The sequence below is a fragment of the Carya illinoinensis genome, chromosome 10 (genome assembly GCF_018687715.1).
Source record: "Carya illinoinensis cultivar Pawnee chromosome 10, C.illinoinensisPawnee_v1, whole genome shotgun sequence".
NCBI lineage: Eukaryota > Viridiplantae > Streptophyta > Magnoliopsida > Fagales > Juglandaceae > Carya > Carya illinoinensis.
The window spans coordinates 32,456,652-32,473,722 of record NC_056761.1 but is presented as its reverse complement, the minus strand read 5'-3'; the positions used below and the strand labels follow the sequence as shown (position 1 = coordinate 32,473,722).

The 17,071-nt window shown below is 33.5% G+C and overlaps 1 protein-coding gene across 1 annotated transcript; it reads right to left on the bottom strand.

Annotated features, from left to right (window-relative positions):
• Window positions 1-7,701: 7,701 nt before the first annotated feature.
• LOC122279846 (adenylate kinase 1, chloroplastic) lies at window positions 7,702-10,754 on the bottom strand. Its single transcript, XM_043090725.1, has 4 exons — window positions 10,374-10,754; window positions 9,635-9,775; window positions 8,426-8,698; window positions 7,702-8,207 (listed from the first exon to the last, which is right to left on the bottom strand). The coding sequence occupies exons 1-4, from the start codon at window positions 10,668-10,670 to the stop codon at window positions 8,064-8,066; spliced, it is 855 nt and encodes a 284-aa protein (XP_042946659.1). The 5' UTR covers window positions 10,671-10,754; the 3' UTR covers window positions 7,702-8,063.
• Between the last annotated feature and the right edge of the window lie 6,317 nt (window positions 10,755-17,071).

The following is a 17,071-nucleotide window of genomic DNA, read 5'->3' as shown; positions in this document are numbered from 1 at the left end:
GTGGCAAAAGTAGGTTGAAAATAATCTTTTAAATGTTACTTTTTTTGGTTTTTGTATTTTTCTCTAAAACTTTTTGAGATTTAAAATATTTGGTTTGAAGATAAATTTTTTACAAAAGATAAATATGCTCTAACAACCCATGTCTATGACTGACTTTGGCTGTATTTGAGTGTTAAGATATCCTCAATATTTTTCATTATTATTTATTATTTTATTATTACTTTTCACTTACCGTTATTACTATTCCTTATTTTTTACTTATTTTTTACTCATTTTTTATTAATATTTATTATTTTATTATTAAATTTTATTTACTTTTTACTATTATTCAGTATTCACAATACTTCTCAATACTCAAACCCCCACCCTTAAAATTTATCTCTCATGCAAAATTTTTTAGGAATAACACTCAATAATAGTTCCCTCTGTTAAATTTTCTGTCCATCATCGTTAACGAAAAACACACTGGCCTAATCACAAGCTGCCGTGTGTGAATTTTAAAAAAAGAAATCAAAACTATTTAAGATAAATATAAAAACTAAATTTTTGTTTATAAGAAAACAATATAATATCTAACATTATTAAAAATCGAACAAAAACGCAAGTGATTGAATTGCCACCGATGGTGGTCGGGCGGCCAGATCTCGACATGTGATGCTTGCACCTGACATACTATTGCTTTAAGGAAAATGCTACATCCCCGCTCCCAGCTTTTCTTTTTCTTTTTTTTTAGTGATTAAGAAAAAATTATTTAATATTATTGTGAATTTTTTATTTTTTAAAATATTAAAAAAAATTAAAAAATAATGTGAAAAAAAAAAAACAAAAAATAAAAAAAATAAGCCTAGCAGGGAGCTTTAGTGGGTGCCCGGCGGTGGCTCTAGTAGTCCCCTTGCTTTAAAGTATCTGCATGTTTAGGTATACGCGTAGAAGGTGCATGCTTCGGCGTGGATAAGCGTTCGCACGGCGAAGCACACGTGTGGCGCCTTGACACTGAAGTATAGGAGCGAGAAAAGATGTAGTACAGTCTAAAGAATAAAGAAAAATATAATTGCAAACATAATTATGCATTAATCTGTGCACCAATGTGATGTGATTGATCAAAAAATAGATTTGATTGAAAACAATGTTAATTTAAATTTTAAGTATGAATAAATCAGTATTGATACACAGATTAGTGCGTGACTGTGCTTATATGTAGCAAAACTCAAAGAATAAAGCTACGGTGCCACCATAATCCCGCTCCATTTGACAATTTCATCCCAAAAAAAAAAAATATTTAATAATTAAGGAAATAATTTTTAATGTATTAATATTTTTTTAATCTTTTTTTAAATATTTAAATATATTAAAAATGTGAAAAGAAAAAGAACCTAAAAAATAAAAACTTTAAAATTTACTAATTGTCAAATGGAACGGTACCATTTCAAGCGGCAGAATAGCACTGAACAAGGTTAAATAGCACGTTAATTAAGAGTAACAAATTGTAATTAATTACTTTTAACTATTATAAAGTCTAACAATCATTAATTATTGTTTAAGGAAAATTCTATATAAAAACCTTATATCACACAACTCTACCTAATTAATATATGATTTGTTATTTTTATCATTCTCTCTTAAAGTTTAAATATGTGTGTTTAAGTGTGAGCAGAGGAGGGGAATCCTGTTCAAAAATGGAGGGTTGGGGTGAATGATATTTTTCAGCTTTTGAATGACATGTTTTGTAAACTTTCAACTGAGAGTGTTGAGAAAATGGTGATGATGCTGAGAAATATATGGCACCGGAGAAATAAAGCCATTTTTGATAAGCAGGTGTTGGGTCCAGCTACTGTGATGCAGATGTCATTGGTGGGATATGAAAATTTCAAGTTAGCTCGAAGAAGGCTGGAGGGTGGAAGTGAGCAGGTAACAGTTAAGGCTGGGAATGGGAAAGGGAGGGGATGGAGGAAGCCAGTTGGTTTGCAACTCAAAGCTAACTTTGATGCAGCTATTAGTGTGGCCGCTAGGTGTTTGGGTGTGGGGGTTGTCATCAGGGACTGTAATGAAGATATTTTTGCTGCTAAGTATGCTAAAAGGCCATACAGTTGCCATGCTTTTGCTGCAGAATGTACTGCTCTTTGAGAAGCAATGGTGCTGTGTGAGGATTTGGGATTAAGGGGTGTGGTGTTTGAAGGGGATGCTAAGTGTGTAATTGATGCGGTAATGAAACATAAGAGTGATGATTCAAGGTTTGGTCACTTGGTGGAAGGTCTGCAGCAGAAACTGAAGATGTACAACAGATGGGAAGTGAGTTTTATTCACAGGGAGGGTAATGAGGTAGCTCATCAATTGGCTAAAATGGCTATGTTTGGGGATGGTGATGTGTATTGGATAGAGGAGGGACCAGATTCGATTTCTAATTAGATACTCATAGACAAAATGTATACTGATACTGTTACAAGTTGAATATGAATACAAAGTGATTCTTTTAAAAAAAAAAAAATATGTGTGTTTAAATAGAATGAAAAAAAATAAAAAATCACATACTAGTGAGGTGAAAGTGTGTGTTATAAGACTTCCCATAGCATTTTTCATTATTTGAAAGTCATATATTTTCAGGTAGATAATAGGATTCTTTGCCCTAATTGTAGCGTTTTGGTATTTTGGTTCGATTTTGTAAAGTTTAGAGACTAATTAATAATAAAGTCAAACTACAAAAATTATTTTATCATTTAACCTTGTTTAAATGGATGTAAAATTGAATAATATTATACACAGTCTTAAGATGTGCAAGTTTTGAGCATTTTCTTTAAAAAAATGGAGTTCACTGTTAAAAAAATTATTTTTTTATATAAATCTTATATTTACTAAATTTTTTAAAGGGAGTATGCAACCCTTGTACACCCTAAAAGTACAAATATTATTTCTCGAGTTTTGTTATATACAAGTAAGGTCGCGTACTAATCTGCGTACCAATATTAATTCATTCATACTTAAAATTTAAATTAATACTGTTTTTAATAAAATCTACTTTTTGACCAATCACATTAAGTTGATGCACAGATTAATACATTATTATGCTTGCAACTATATTTTTCTTTATTTCTCTCTAAAATTATCATTTACGTCGTGTCAAATCCATTTTTACACTCTCTAATGAGAGATAGACACAAAAACTTTCTATGATAATTACGATAGAACTGATTTAGGTGATTACTATAATTGTACGCATTTTCTCTCTCTGCTCAGTCGCTCTCTCTTACCTCGAAATCGAAATTGGTTTATTTCTCCCCCTCCATCACGGAAAGATCCTTACAATCAAGAGAGCTCTGTAAGTATTTGTTTCTTTTTCTTTCTGAATTTTGTTGATGGAGCTAAGGGCATTTCAATCGTGTTGTTCTATAAAAACAGAGCTTTTTCTTCTACCTTCGGAGCTCCAAGGTTGGGTTTGAGATTGTCACCAGTAGCAACTCATGATTAATTATGGGTAATATTTACTCTAATGATCACAAGTGTGCTCTTAATTGTATATCTTTGATATGTTCTCTGCATCACTTCCTTTGTGAATTCATAGTCTTAACGTCTGAAAGAGAAAGAGGGAGTGAGTGATTGAGTGATGAGAAAACCTTCAGAGATAAGTTAGGATCGGTTGTATAGTAATTATGCTTCCTGTTTAAAGGTTTACTCAAATTATTAAGTCGACAGATGTAGTTGTCATGCAAACAATGGCATCATACCATGAACAGATTTTTCTGGTAGACAGCAATTACCGCTCCAACTCTAAAAGGAAGGGATTGGTCGGTGGTATTGCCCTCTAAAAGTTGTACAAATGAGTTAATTTCAACGCATGTTTCCCCTTGGCATTACATAGCAAATATAATTTAATACAACTATCATATGACTTAAGATAGATCTATGATTATAAATAAACAAAATTATTCGTCAAACTCACTCCAACTAAATTAAAAATTTTACACGTTACTTACCATGTAAGCTGTATTCAACTTTGGCATGGTTATGTCAAATGTAAATACTAGGACCGAACAAAAATCAAAAATTCGACTTTGAATCCGATTTCGCTCAACAAAATGAATTTTTTTTTTTTTTAGTTTTTTTAGTTAGAATCGGAGGTGTCACCAAACCGACTCTGACTTTATGCCAAAGTTTTGAATTCCATTCCGTTCCGTTCTGATCCTCATTCCGTTTCGGGCTGTTTTTGTAATTTGTTTATACTAAGATCACATTTTTGTAAATTTTAAATTCAAACAGTATTTAATTAATTCTAAAATATAAGTATATTTATATAATTTTAATTTTTTTTATAACTTTAAATATGTCCCTTCATTCTTTATTTTTTTAAATATCATTATTTTTAATAATTTATCTATTCTTATATTTTTTTTTCTTCATTTTTGTGTCTTAACTCAAGTTTGTGATTTTTTTCAACATATATTCATTTTATAAATATTCAATTCTTCTATATATATACACATATACATGATACATACTTATATATATATGTATTTATTTTATTAGTTGTTAGTTTATATATACATATAAATATTTATATATAATATATAATTAATCCTGAGACGGTAGACCGAAATATACCGGTACTGAAATATTTCATTCCAATGCCTTAATCGGAATGGTCACGGAAATGGTATTCAAAACTTTGTTTTATGCTCTAACTCTGACTTCGATATTATACATATATTATAAAAATATCTATTTATGTATATATTGATCATATGTACTAATATAGTTATATAACTAGAACTTATATGGTTAAATTCAATAATATACTAGTATGGGCTAATTATACTTATACTATAATATAAATAGTTAATAATAGTTTAGTATATGTAAAAATCAAAATATTTACTACCATACATAAGTAAGTATAGAAATAAATTAGGTACTAGTATAATAACATGTATAAAGCCCATGATACTAATGTATAATAATATGTAATTAGACATTAGAAATAATTCTAGTATAGAAATAAATAAGACACTAACATAATATACTTACATGTAATTAGACACTATGATATAAGTCTAGTATAAAAATAAGTTAGATACTAGTATAGAAAGTCTAATATAATAAGTTAATAACACATAATATTATTGTATGATAACATGTAATTAGACATAATAATATGTAATATTATAGTATGATAACATGTAATTAGACACTATAATATAAGTTTAGTATAAAAATAAGTTAGATATTAGTATAAAACTAAGTCTAGTCTAATAAGTTAATAACGCAATAATTATAATAGTATAGCATAATAATATATAATTAGACACCAGTAAATTAGTATTTATTAATAATCAATTATAAAAACCATAAATAAAAATACTTATGGCTAAAGCATAAATCAAAATTAAATTTAGGTTTTTTTTTTTTTTTTTTAAGGGTTTAGGGGAAAAAAGCCCAAAACAGAGTTTAGGGAAGAAAAAAATTTGAGCTCCAATTATATTTACTGTTAATATTTTTTATAATTAAATATTTACTAAAAATATTGATGTGGGATGACCATTCACAAGGATATCTTGTTGATCTTATTCAAAGAGATTTGGTTAAAATTTGACTAAATATGAAACTAAAAAAGAATCTTAAAAAATATCCAAATCTGAGTCTGCTCCGACAAATTGAAGTTAGATTAGAACCTATGCAAATCTAAGTTGGACTTTGATAAAGTCTGAATCAGAGTTAGATTTAGGGAATTCTAACTCTGATGAGGTAAGATTTAGTAAATGCGATCGACATTAGCTAATCAAAGTCAGCAAAGTCACTAAGACAAAATATAAAGAAAAATGCTATGTACAACCGCATGATGTCCCTGCCACGGCCTCGTGTCCTACATGGCATAAGAAACACAATGGCATCGTTTTCTTTTGAGATAAGATTCCCTTTACTTTTTCTTTTCTCATCATTTCTTTCGATCTCCTTCTTTACCTCTCCTCTTCGCTTTCCCTCCTCATTCTCATCCCATCAAGACCTCAAGAAGCAGAAACAATTTCTCTCTGATTTTGGTGTCCCTTTGTGTTCTCCCTTTTCCATGAAATATACGAAGCCACTATGTGTTCTCTCTTATCCACAAAGCTCCATCCCCGTCGTCCTCCCTCTCCCCCGTTGTCTTTAACCCTCGTACCAGAACCCACACCAATCCGCAGTTACCCACAAAAAACAAAGACAAGCTCGAAGCCTGGCAGAGAAACCTTGAGGAAAACAGAGGAAAGTAGAGGAAAATCTATTTGGTTGGCAAGAAAATAGAGGAAAATCAAAAAAGAATCCGTAACCGCCTGTTTGGTTGCCAAGAAAATAAAAGAAAATCACGCAATAGTCTGCAATAGTCCATAACAGTCTGTTTGGTTGTTGAAAAAATAGAGAAAAATCACGCTTGGGTTTGATGACAAACAGAAAGAAAAAAAATGCATTTGGGCATATTAGACTCTCCGTACATTTCACAAGAAGTTTTAGAAATCAGAAGATAGGTGATTTGGTAGAGAGGAGTTGATGGTGGGTGAAACGAACGACGAAGATGGTGGATTTTGAAGTTGGGTGAAGAGACAATGATGGGGAGAAGATGAAGTGGGTGGCTCGGTTCGTTTTGTTGTTCAAATTAAACAACATCGTCTAGAGTTTGTGCCACGTAAGAGCCGAGGCCGCAGCAAGGACGCAGGCCGATTGTCCCTAGCATTTCTAAAATATAAATAACCTATTTTGTCATAAAGTGTTATGCATGATTTAATACAAATACATGATTTGTCACTTTTAACTTCTACAACTTCATATATATAAGTTTACCTAACTAACTTAAATGTTATAATGGCATAATTAAGTAACTAATTACAAAAATGAGCTTGTGAAAATGTAAAAGACTTCAATGAAGTAATTTTTCTTTTAAAAATAATAAATAAATCGAACTCTTAAACAAGCTTGAAACAGTCATGGCTATAAATAATAGCTCAATGATGAGCTTAAACTCTGGTACTGTACGAATATATAAGTAAATGAATAGAGCTTTAACATTCAATACTCACTCGAACTCGATGCAGAGTACACACTAAAATTCTAAATAGATCAAATAAAGCACAATAATTTGACTAAGCAAGCAGCTTTATTTTGTACACGTCATTACCGAGGTGAATTTTTAATTTGATGGGTGGACTTGATTAGGTAAAATGTACAGCACAATCTATCTTGCACCACTCAAATCTCTTGCAGTCAAGAGCTGGTATGTGCCCCGATTCAATGTGTGCAGCTGTGTTAACTTACTGCTTGGCAATACTTGAGCCAACCAGCTCGGCCAGCTGCAAAGGAAACCCAATCAAAGCATGGATTGAATATGATTTAGCCAGAACCAACCAACTACAGGGTGTCTTAAACCGATACAGCATCCCTTAACTGCTTATGCGGGTTCATTTCACAAATATCATACTGGAAAATTCATTTGTCACTACATATATGACTGACTGAGGGATATCATAAAGCCCAAGAGAAAACAAGGGAAAATGGGACGTATATTTAAGAAAACAGTCCTACTTAGAGATGTATTCAGTGTGCCATACAACGGGCACAAGCACTTCTTGAAAACACAATCTCAGACATTTCAGACCCCCTATACAAAAGATCATGAAATCTATAATCATTCAAAATCACCAATATCAATAAAGATTATGTATGTTGGGAACTACAGAACATCACTCACTTCAAACTGAACCTTGATTAAATAATTAATCGTAAGTTACAAAAATTCATTATCGATATATCAGCCTCCACTACTGAAGTTTATTAGTGCCAAAAAATAGCTTCTTAAAATTAACTTATCACTCAACCAAACAATACTGTGACAGATCTCTCTCATACAATAATAGGCCAGAAACCTCTTCATATTGAAGGAAAAAAATTTCTGGAAGAGATCAAATTGCAACACAGTTTTCAAATTTTTTATTTATTTTTTAATTCTCCAAAGGGAGAGTATCTTCTCCATCCAACTTCCCTTCCCTTGGCTAATGAACCTTACACATGCAAAAATTGATGTACCTTCAAAGATACAGTAAAATAGCCTAAGCTGCAGCAGACTGCTTCTCCTCACAATCATTAAGATTGAGAGCTTCCAGCAATTTTGGCCAGGATTCTGGGATCCCTCCAGGGAGGTCAAACTCCAATAATTTTCCTCGACTTCGATAAAATTCCTCCACAGGCCGACTCTGCAAGAAAAATAGGATGGTCAAGGCACCAATAATCAGCACAAGAGATAGAAATCTAAAAGAAGCCATTAAAACCTAAAGAGAAGCAATCTATTTTCAACAAAACCAGTTTAAGGCCACAAACACCAACCACATAATAGGGGAAAAAATATTTTAGACAGACTTGTTTGCATTCACAAGTCATTGATAGATAGAAAAGTAAAGGAATATAACAATACCTTTTCATTGTATACATGAAGCCGTTCCTTTACAACGGCTTCGGTATCATCTGACCGAGTAAAGAGCTTTGACATGCACTGTGGTGGGGGAAGAAGTGGAGCCATGCTAACACCAGGATTCCCATTTTCACCCTTAGCATTAATGGATGCCAAATTAAAATTCCCTCCACACTCACTGCAAATTCTTCTTCCAAGACATTTCTCAAGCAAAACATCTTCCCGAAGCTTCAGATTGACCACCAAATCAATTTCAGTCACACCTTCCAATATTTCCTGAAAGAACAAACAATCAAGCCAAATTTGAGCATATATCACAAAGGCAAAAGCACAGAGAGAGAGAGAGAGAGAGAGAGAGAGAGAGAGAGAGAGAGAGAGAGAGAGATTCGTGTAACACTGCTTGGTCGCCTAACTCAGGTTGGTGAATAAAAGCAGAGAGATTATCCACCCAAATGAGAATCATATGAAAAAAAAAAAATTAGCAATAGCGTAATTCTCATTGAAGGATTATCTAGCCGAACTGAGAAGATAAACCATTGAAAGAAAACTAAACCCAGGCTTAATAATCTTGGGTTTTGGCAGGGTATGTCTGACTTAGGTATGTCCTTTCAATGGTATTAGACAGGCTGTTGGGAAAATAGAAAGAATCTAGACAATGTTGCAGCAAGCAAGATTATGTTCTCCCATACTAGTATTCCCAATGGGTTTTGTAAAACCCATATTTCTGTAAAATCTGAAGGAAAGTAGCCCAAAAGCGCCGCCCAACGATGATGTATTTCATATCTATTTTTAAGTTTTCTATAGTGTTGCCGCTACATGTAGCATGGACTGTGCACAAATGTAAACATTTTTTTAACTATTTTCACTCCCTTCTTGTACTTTTTCTCCCACAAAATATTAGAAAATATAATATTTAAATGAAATAGAGAAAAAATAGATAATTTGATATATAGTATATTGTAAAAGTCAGTATGTAAAATAGAAAACGTGAGTTTTGATGATGTATTTTAAAGGATAGGATAAAGGAACCATCGGTGATGTATTTTAAAAAGATCCTTCTTTTTTCCTTCTCTTTCAAATGAAATACAAGAAAATTGCAAGGATGATCATCTTCCCAGACGTTAAAAAGCCATTCCTCTGTATTTAAGTAAATAAAAACTTGTAATAGATTGTAAGTTATAGCACTCTCTTGCTCACAGAGAAGATGCCCACCGCTTGATTTATTGTTCGAGGGAAACCATCAAGTATAAATCCCGATTCACCTTTAGCTTCCCCAGCCTGCAGTCTCTTTGACAATAAACTTACTATAAGTTCATCCGACACCAGTTTACCTTGGTTAACAATCTCAGATAGCTGCACCAGATAACAATGAAGTTTAGTGAGAAACAGAGAAGTATCAAAGCTTGTAATTTTCTCAAAGAACTTCTAAAAAATATGCTTTCCTATTAACGAATTGTCTTGCCTTTCTCCCCACGTACTAAAGGGGAAGGCGTAACTCGCTAGATAACAAATAAGATCACTAGAATGTAAATACCATATAACGGCAAGCCTGAGCTCATATAGCTCAAATAGGAAGTTTCTTAACTACTTGTCATCAATAAATTAAATAATCACACGTCATAGGCGTCCAACCAGCTACACCAATTTCAGTAAATCAACAAAGAAGTTAAGATTTCAATATATATACACACATATAGAAGTTAAGGACTCCTATGGCCAGCCTCAGTAAAAAAGAATTTCAAAAAGATTAGAATGGACAGTTAAGAACAATTTTATTTTTAACTCTTGTATAACCCACTAAGAAAAGGCTATATTTTCTGCGGTATTCACCACTAATTCTTAAAACCCTTTCATAGTATGAAGTTGTTCAAAACAAAATCATCCGAGTAATAACGAAAATAGAAAGTAATAAGAAATCTGAAAAAGAGATCAAGGAACGAGACAGAAGAACCTGCTGAGAGAGAGGGCCAGTGGAGGCGAGCTCTTCCCGGACTAGATCGCCAGTAGCGATGTGGGGAACGCCGAGGAGATTACAGAGGCGGCTGGCGTAGGTGCCCTTGCCCACGCCGGGGCAGCCCAAGAATACCCATTGGACATGTCTGTTCTTGGGATCTTTGTGGATTAGATTATAGTCAGGCTTTGGAGGAGAGGTATAAGGAGGATTTGATTCGGATGCAACGGCCGAAGATAAGCATCTCCTGAGATAGGAAACGGAGGAAGGCTTTGCGAGGCGGCTAATGGCCGCCATTGGAGGCGAGAGAGAGAGAGAGAGAGAGGGAGAGAGAGAGTTGAGCTTGTGGAGAGATGGAAAGAGAAGGATTGGGCCGCCAAACCCTAATTGGACATTTTAAGCAGAAGTCATTTAGAGGGAATATTCTACCGGATCTGGGCCGAATTCGATGCTGCTTCAAAGATGAAACGACGTGCAGTTTAGAAGAACAAATTGAAACGCCGCGCGGTTTGAACGACCAAAGCATGGCCAATCCATTTTATTTTAAGAGAAATGCTAACTTTCTTGAGAAAAATGTAAAAACAGAAAAACTTAATTCTCTATTATCAGTATTGATAAACTGAAAATTATAAAACTTACAATTTAAAATAAGTTTTGTATATAAAATTGTAAATAAAATTATAAATATATGTAACATTGCTCTTGTTTAAAATGATCAATAGAATTTTTTAAGAATGTTACTACATACACGGTATTTATATGGACAGATTTTACATGCTAACATGGACATTTTAAAGAACAATCTTGAACCCAAATACAAATTTTAATGTATGATCCAAACAAGTGGTTTAGATAAGGCTCTATTTGGATGTTGAGATGAGTTGCGTTTTTTATAAATAGTAGTAAGTTAAAATTGTGAAGTGAGTTTTATAGGGCCCACGTAAGATGTGTTTAGATATCAACATGAACTTAGATATATTTATAGGAAGCTGAAAAAGATTGTGGGTCTCGCATACAAAGATGTGTTAAGTTGAAAAATGTTATCGGTCCCCCGTGTAAGGTTTTGAGTTGAGATGAGTTTAGTAATTTAAAAGTTTGGTATTTAGATGTTAGACTCAGTTTAAAATTAGACTGAATTGAATTGATTTCAATTGAGTATAAGTTATAAACGATCAAAATTTTAATGGGACAGCCTCTGTATTATGCCCGCTTTGGATTTAGGACTTTGCTCTTTTAGCTACAGCTTTGATCTGAGATTTTTTGCAAGGAAAACTCTCGTTGCGGGCCAATTGCAGACGGAACCATGCACCAAAGCTGATGTGGACTAAATGAAACGGAGCGTTTTATCTAAAGTTGGAAGTTGAAATTGCCTCATGCGTTTTTCCTTTTGCTTCTTGTTTTTTCCCACTTTTTTTGTTCTGAACTTCTCCTCTCAACTCTCTTCCTCGTCTGAAACTCCTAATCGAAAATATCCTCCCCATCAATCTGCCCCCATGACCGACAAACTCTTTTAAGTTTGTCTTAGCATGAACATACATGTCAAAAAAGCATTTATGCTCTCGCTTTATTGGGTTGTACTGATTCCAGTCCAGAAAACTTATTTCATGAATATCGGTGCCCAATACGTATGCTCAGCATATAAACTCTTCAACCAAGCATTCTCCTGCAAGTTATACTTTGTAATTAACACTTCCCAAGACCCCCCAAACTTCTCTATTGTGTGAGAATCATACACACAATTTAGTAACTGACTTTTCAACTCAGTTTTGTATGCACTATGTGAACCTAGCTTCTCAGGAAATTTTTTCAATATGTGCCATAAGCAAAATTTGTGTTGGCTATTTGGAAAGACGAGACTTATTGCATTTTTCAAGGCTCTATCTTGATCTATGATAATAGCCTTGGGAACTTCACCATCCATACAATTTAACCAAGTTTGAAATAACTATGTAAACATTTCTGTATCCTCACTAGAAATTAATCCTGCCCCTAACAGAATTGACTGGCCATGGTGGTTTACACCAACAAACGGTGCAAATGGCATCCCATATCTGTTTGTCAAATATGTCGTGTCAAAGGTCACGACATCACCAAAATATTTGTAGGCTGCCCTACTTCGTGCATCCGCCCAGAATACATTCTTCAACCATCCGCCATCATCCATATCTATTAGTGAAAAAAATCCGTCATTTTTGTATTGTATCCTAGCAAAATACTCATGGAGGGCTCTAGCACTACCTTTCCTAAGTCGAAAGTGGTGTGCCTTGTCAATATAATTACGATAGTCTTTTTCATTGAATGGAAAGTTCTCAAACCCACCCGCTTCTTGCACAAGAGAGGCAAAACTCTTGTTCATTCTTATCCCAGCCTGATCATTTATATCTAACACTCTCTTAACAGACTCGCTCACTTCTCTATTGGAGCGAAAGAACCTCGACTTTTGTGGACTTAAAGCGTTATTATGGGAATTATTTACACTTGACACATTCAACACCCATTTTTCTAACGTAGCATTTATTCTTGCATTACAATCTTTCTTTGATGTCAGACTTGGCCTTGCAACATTTGACATACGGTTTTGTGTCTTCCCACCCCAAGCACGACCCAATATGACATATTTAAGGCTTCCATCCTAAACCTATCGCTCATTTGTGTCATTATCCCAAAACCGCATTGTTGCCCATATCTTTTATAATAAGAAAGTAACTCCTCTTCAAATTTAAACACCATCCCCAACTTCAGCTCCTCAACAATATCGGCCCCCTCAGTTTGGGGCATAATATTTTGTGTCTCAGACAGATCGTCATATTTGGATTCAACAGTATCATGAATAGAGGGCGTAGACATACTTTTTCCAATAGAGTCAAGTGTGGGATTTTGGGTTTCATCGACATGGCTCGAACTTGCAAAGTGTAAACCAATCGAAAGGTTAAGAGAGAAATGGGGGTAGTGGATTTTCCTGCAGTTTACACCCACAAAATGAATTAAATCAATTCCAAACACGGTTAAAAATAAGTGCACTACTTAACAAACAAATTTATCACCTGACTAGTTCATGTAGATACTCTGGCTTCAGGACGCTCGAAAAATGGGGATAACCACACATTTGGCATTAGTGGATGGCAACCATGCATATAGTCTGAGAAATCCGGATAATATGGTATTGGTATCACCTAAAATATAAAATAGTAAGGATTATGAAACAAAGATGTATTAATATAGCCTCACGTAATTTGATTGAATTATTTGTTCCGGAATTACATGCGAAAGCAGAAAAATTAGTACATAGAAAACAAGCAACGCAAAGTATAGAAATTATTAGATAAATGAAATGAACTTGATTTAATATTCACTTCACCTGGGTTGGTAGATTGATTGATGGATTTGCAGTTGGAGACGTTGATCCAAGTGGATAGAATGGTCTTGGTATTATCTGTGGAACAAAACCAGTCATGATAAAGTCACAAAAAGTGAATTTTAAATTTGATCAATCAGTACCTAGAAGGGAGGATTTGTGGATGGATTTGTTGCTAGCTCTACGGTAGAATGTGTTATAGGAGATGCATGGTCCTTCCCTTTCTACATCTAAAGAATATTTTAGAGCATTAAAAATCATCTTATACAAATTTATTCAAAGGCAATAAAGTAATTACAGATAATAATAAAGCTGGTGACTTTTTCTCTCTTTATCAAATTGCAATGAATTCTCCCTCCTTAATTGTAATTATGAATAAGATATATTAAAAAAATATATTTATTCAGATTGTATAAACCCGAAAGAAAAATGCTAGTATGCTTCAAAAATGTTCCTAAAATATATTTCATTTACATGTATATCTAAGAAAGTTGATGAATTAAATGGCATGCATATACCCTCAAAAGAATTCTGGTACCTCAAGTATGCACATCAATCACGTAGCATTTAATGCACTTGTTAACATTCAACTATGTTCGTATTTTAAATTCAATACAATGCACATCCATATAAGTTTTATTAATTTCTAAACACTATTATTACCCGTAATTATGAATCACTACCATGACATGTTTAAAATCTCTTAAATTACACTTGTTCGAACAACAAAGTGAACTCTATGTTGGAGGTACTCAGAATAATATCAATTAATGAGTTTTAGGTATCTCTTTGAGGATCTCTCCCAAGTTGGAAAGTAAATAATGAGCAGCTGAAAGTCACTAGGGTGCTTTAGAGCATTGGCAATGGTTAGGCCTAACCATTGCCAAGTCCAAATTTTGGCTAAAACTAGAGCTTTTGGCTAAAGTATAAACCAATAGAGATATAGATCCACATTCGACTAACCATTCTAAAGTCAAAAAAATAATATAATATTATATATTTCAATAATAATTTTTTTAATTTTTTTTAATATTTTACAAATACACAATATATTACACCAACATTAAGCAAATACACAATATATTTGCAAATACACATTAAACCATAAAAACTACATTTCCACCAAATGCCCATCAACTAAGCATCATGTGTTTGAAGCAATCTTACTACATAATGGCTTATAATATTTCCATGGTTTTGGAGGGACATCGGGTGGTCCTTGCTTTTTGATAAAATATTGTAAATGATTTATTACAAATGCCAATTAAATTTTTCCATTCAAACTCTTATAGGTTTATATAGACACATATATACAAGTCATGCTACCAGACCATCTTAAATTTACTGCTCAAATGACCATTGTGACATGGCACCATCACATATGTAATGCTACGTGATTTATTATAAAACAAAAAAAAAAAAAACAAAAAAAAAAAAAACATATACAAAACAAAAACGTGTCCAAAAAAAAAGAGAGAAAGATTGAAATTTAGATTTCCTTTACCATTTTATGTTTATATTTTTTTAATAAACCACGTGGCACCACGTAGTGATGCCATGTCATATATATGATCAGCAGTAAGGTTCATATATATATATATATATATATGGCTTGGTAGCATTATTGTATATACATGTAAATTATGAAAGTATTATCTAAATTGAAGTAATAGAAGTTATAATTTCATTTAAGAAAATAAAAAATTAATCAAGCATTGATCTCCTAAATAGATTCTAACTTAGTCAGCAACAACGAGTAGTCATTTATGACTAAATTCTTCCTATTGGATGGTGCTAAAACATGATTTGGATTTAAGACATAAGAGTCGCCCACATGTTAGCCATTGGGGGGCATTTGTTTTCCTTCAAGTACAACCATTAGGGCTAGCAGCATTTCTTTTTTCACCGGTTGGTTTTGGGTCTCAAATTTTAGAAGGATCATGTGCAAAGCTATGCAAGATGATCTGAATGATCCAAAATGTTTGTCAAGTATACTGGTAAATCCGATATATCACTTCACAACTACTTAACAAACACTAAGGATTAGCTACTAAGTGAAACTTATGAAGGAAAACCCATCAATGTGTTGCTTGATCCTCAACTTGTGGAAATCACCATGTCATTTGGAAAGACTTCAATATGTTACTACTAAAATCACTCTTAACTAAAATTAACTACCAAATAGTGAGCTAATGAGCTATGGGCCAGCTACCAGACTTCAATATGTGTAATGTAATGTTTAAAACTCAACCCAAACGTGCCACCTATACATATACACCCATGTTCTTGTCCTGAAGTGATTTCCAAAGCCATAAATTCTTGTGTAGACTATAGACGCTAGGCTCCAAATCTAAATAACGGTCCCTGTTTCTTGGACCCCAAAGGTTCCATCTGCTCTAAAAACTAATAAAACAAATTTCAAACCATGTATGATGTACTTCAATCAAACTGCATTCACTTCTCTCCCCCAAAGTCAAATTCCTTTCCATTCACACGCTCCTCACCTTCCTTTGGATGGAGGATATATCTCTTTTCATTTAAGCATTCATATATTATTCAAACCATTTTGTTCTCATTATCTTGAAATATTAAGTTATTACATTATTAAACCAAACTTATAGTTAACCATTCCATAAAAAATATTTGGCCATGTCCATCATTTGTACTCCATCACTCTGTGGAGAAAAGGCAAAGACACATCCGTTCGGTGCAAAGCAAGCGGGAACCAATCTCAAAAGATGTAGTAAAATAAAACTAAAAATGTGTTCCTGAATACCTTTTCGGGTAGTGGTCGCGTGGAGGAGGTGATCGCACAGAGAAGGTGGTTGTGCAATGGAGGTGGTCGCGCGGAGGAGATGAGGAACTAGTCGTGCAGAGCAGGTTGCAAATGAGCTGGGAGGGAAAAATGGCAGAAAGAAGCCGTGCGGAAGAAGATCTTGTTTCTCTCGTTTTGTGTTTTTTTTTTAAATAATATTTCAGCTGCCACATCATCAATGGTGCGCATTTTTGTCCGTCGTCTGCTTGCATATAGAAGAACTATTTTTGCAATAACCCATTCTATTATAATTCTCGTCCATCAACGTTAATACGCACACATTGCTCAATCAAATGATGCCAAGTATCATTTTTATTACATTGTTTCTCTTGCAGCACTAATACAAATGCCTCAAACTTTCTTCCTTAATGTGTATCAAAATACTCTTTTTTATCTTAATTATTGTCAACCCTAATCATACATGGTGATGTGATAGGTTTAAGTGATTGCATTTTAAGTAGTTGATTGAAGAAGTGAGTTAAAATATGGCAACATTATTATGTGTGACTCATGATAATAGAAATTAAG

Coding starts and splice junctions, on each gene's coding strand:
- LOC122279846 (XM_043090725.1), bottom strand. CDS start 10,670: ATGGCGGCCATTAGCCGCCTCGCAAAGCCTTCCTCCGTTTCCTATCTC. Junction 9,776..10,373: donor CTGGCCCTCTCTCTCAGCAG/GTTCTTCTGTCT, acceptor TATCTGGTGCAG/CTATCTGAGATTGTTAACCA. Junction 8,699..9,634: donor CTCGAACAATAAATCAAGCG/GTGGGCATCTTC, acceptor TTGTTCTTTCAG/GAAATATTGGAAGGTGTGAC.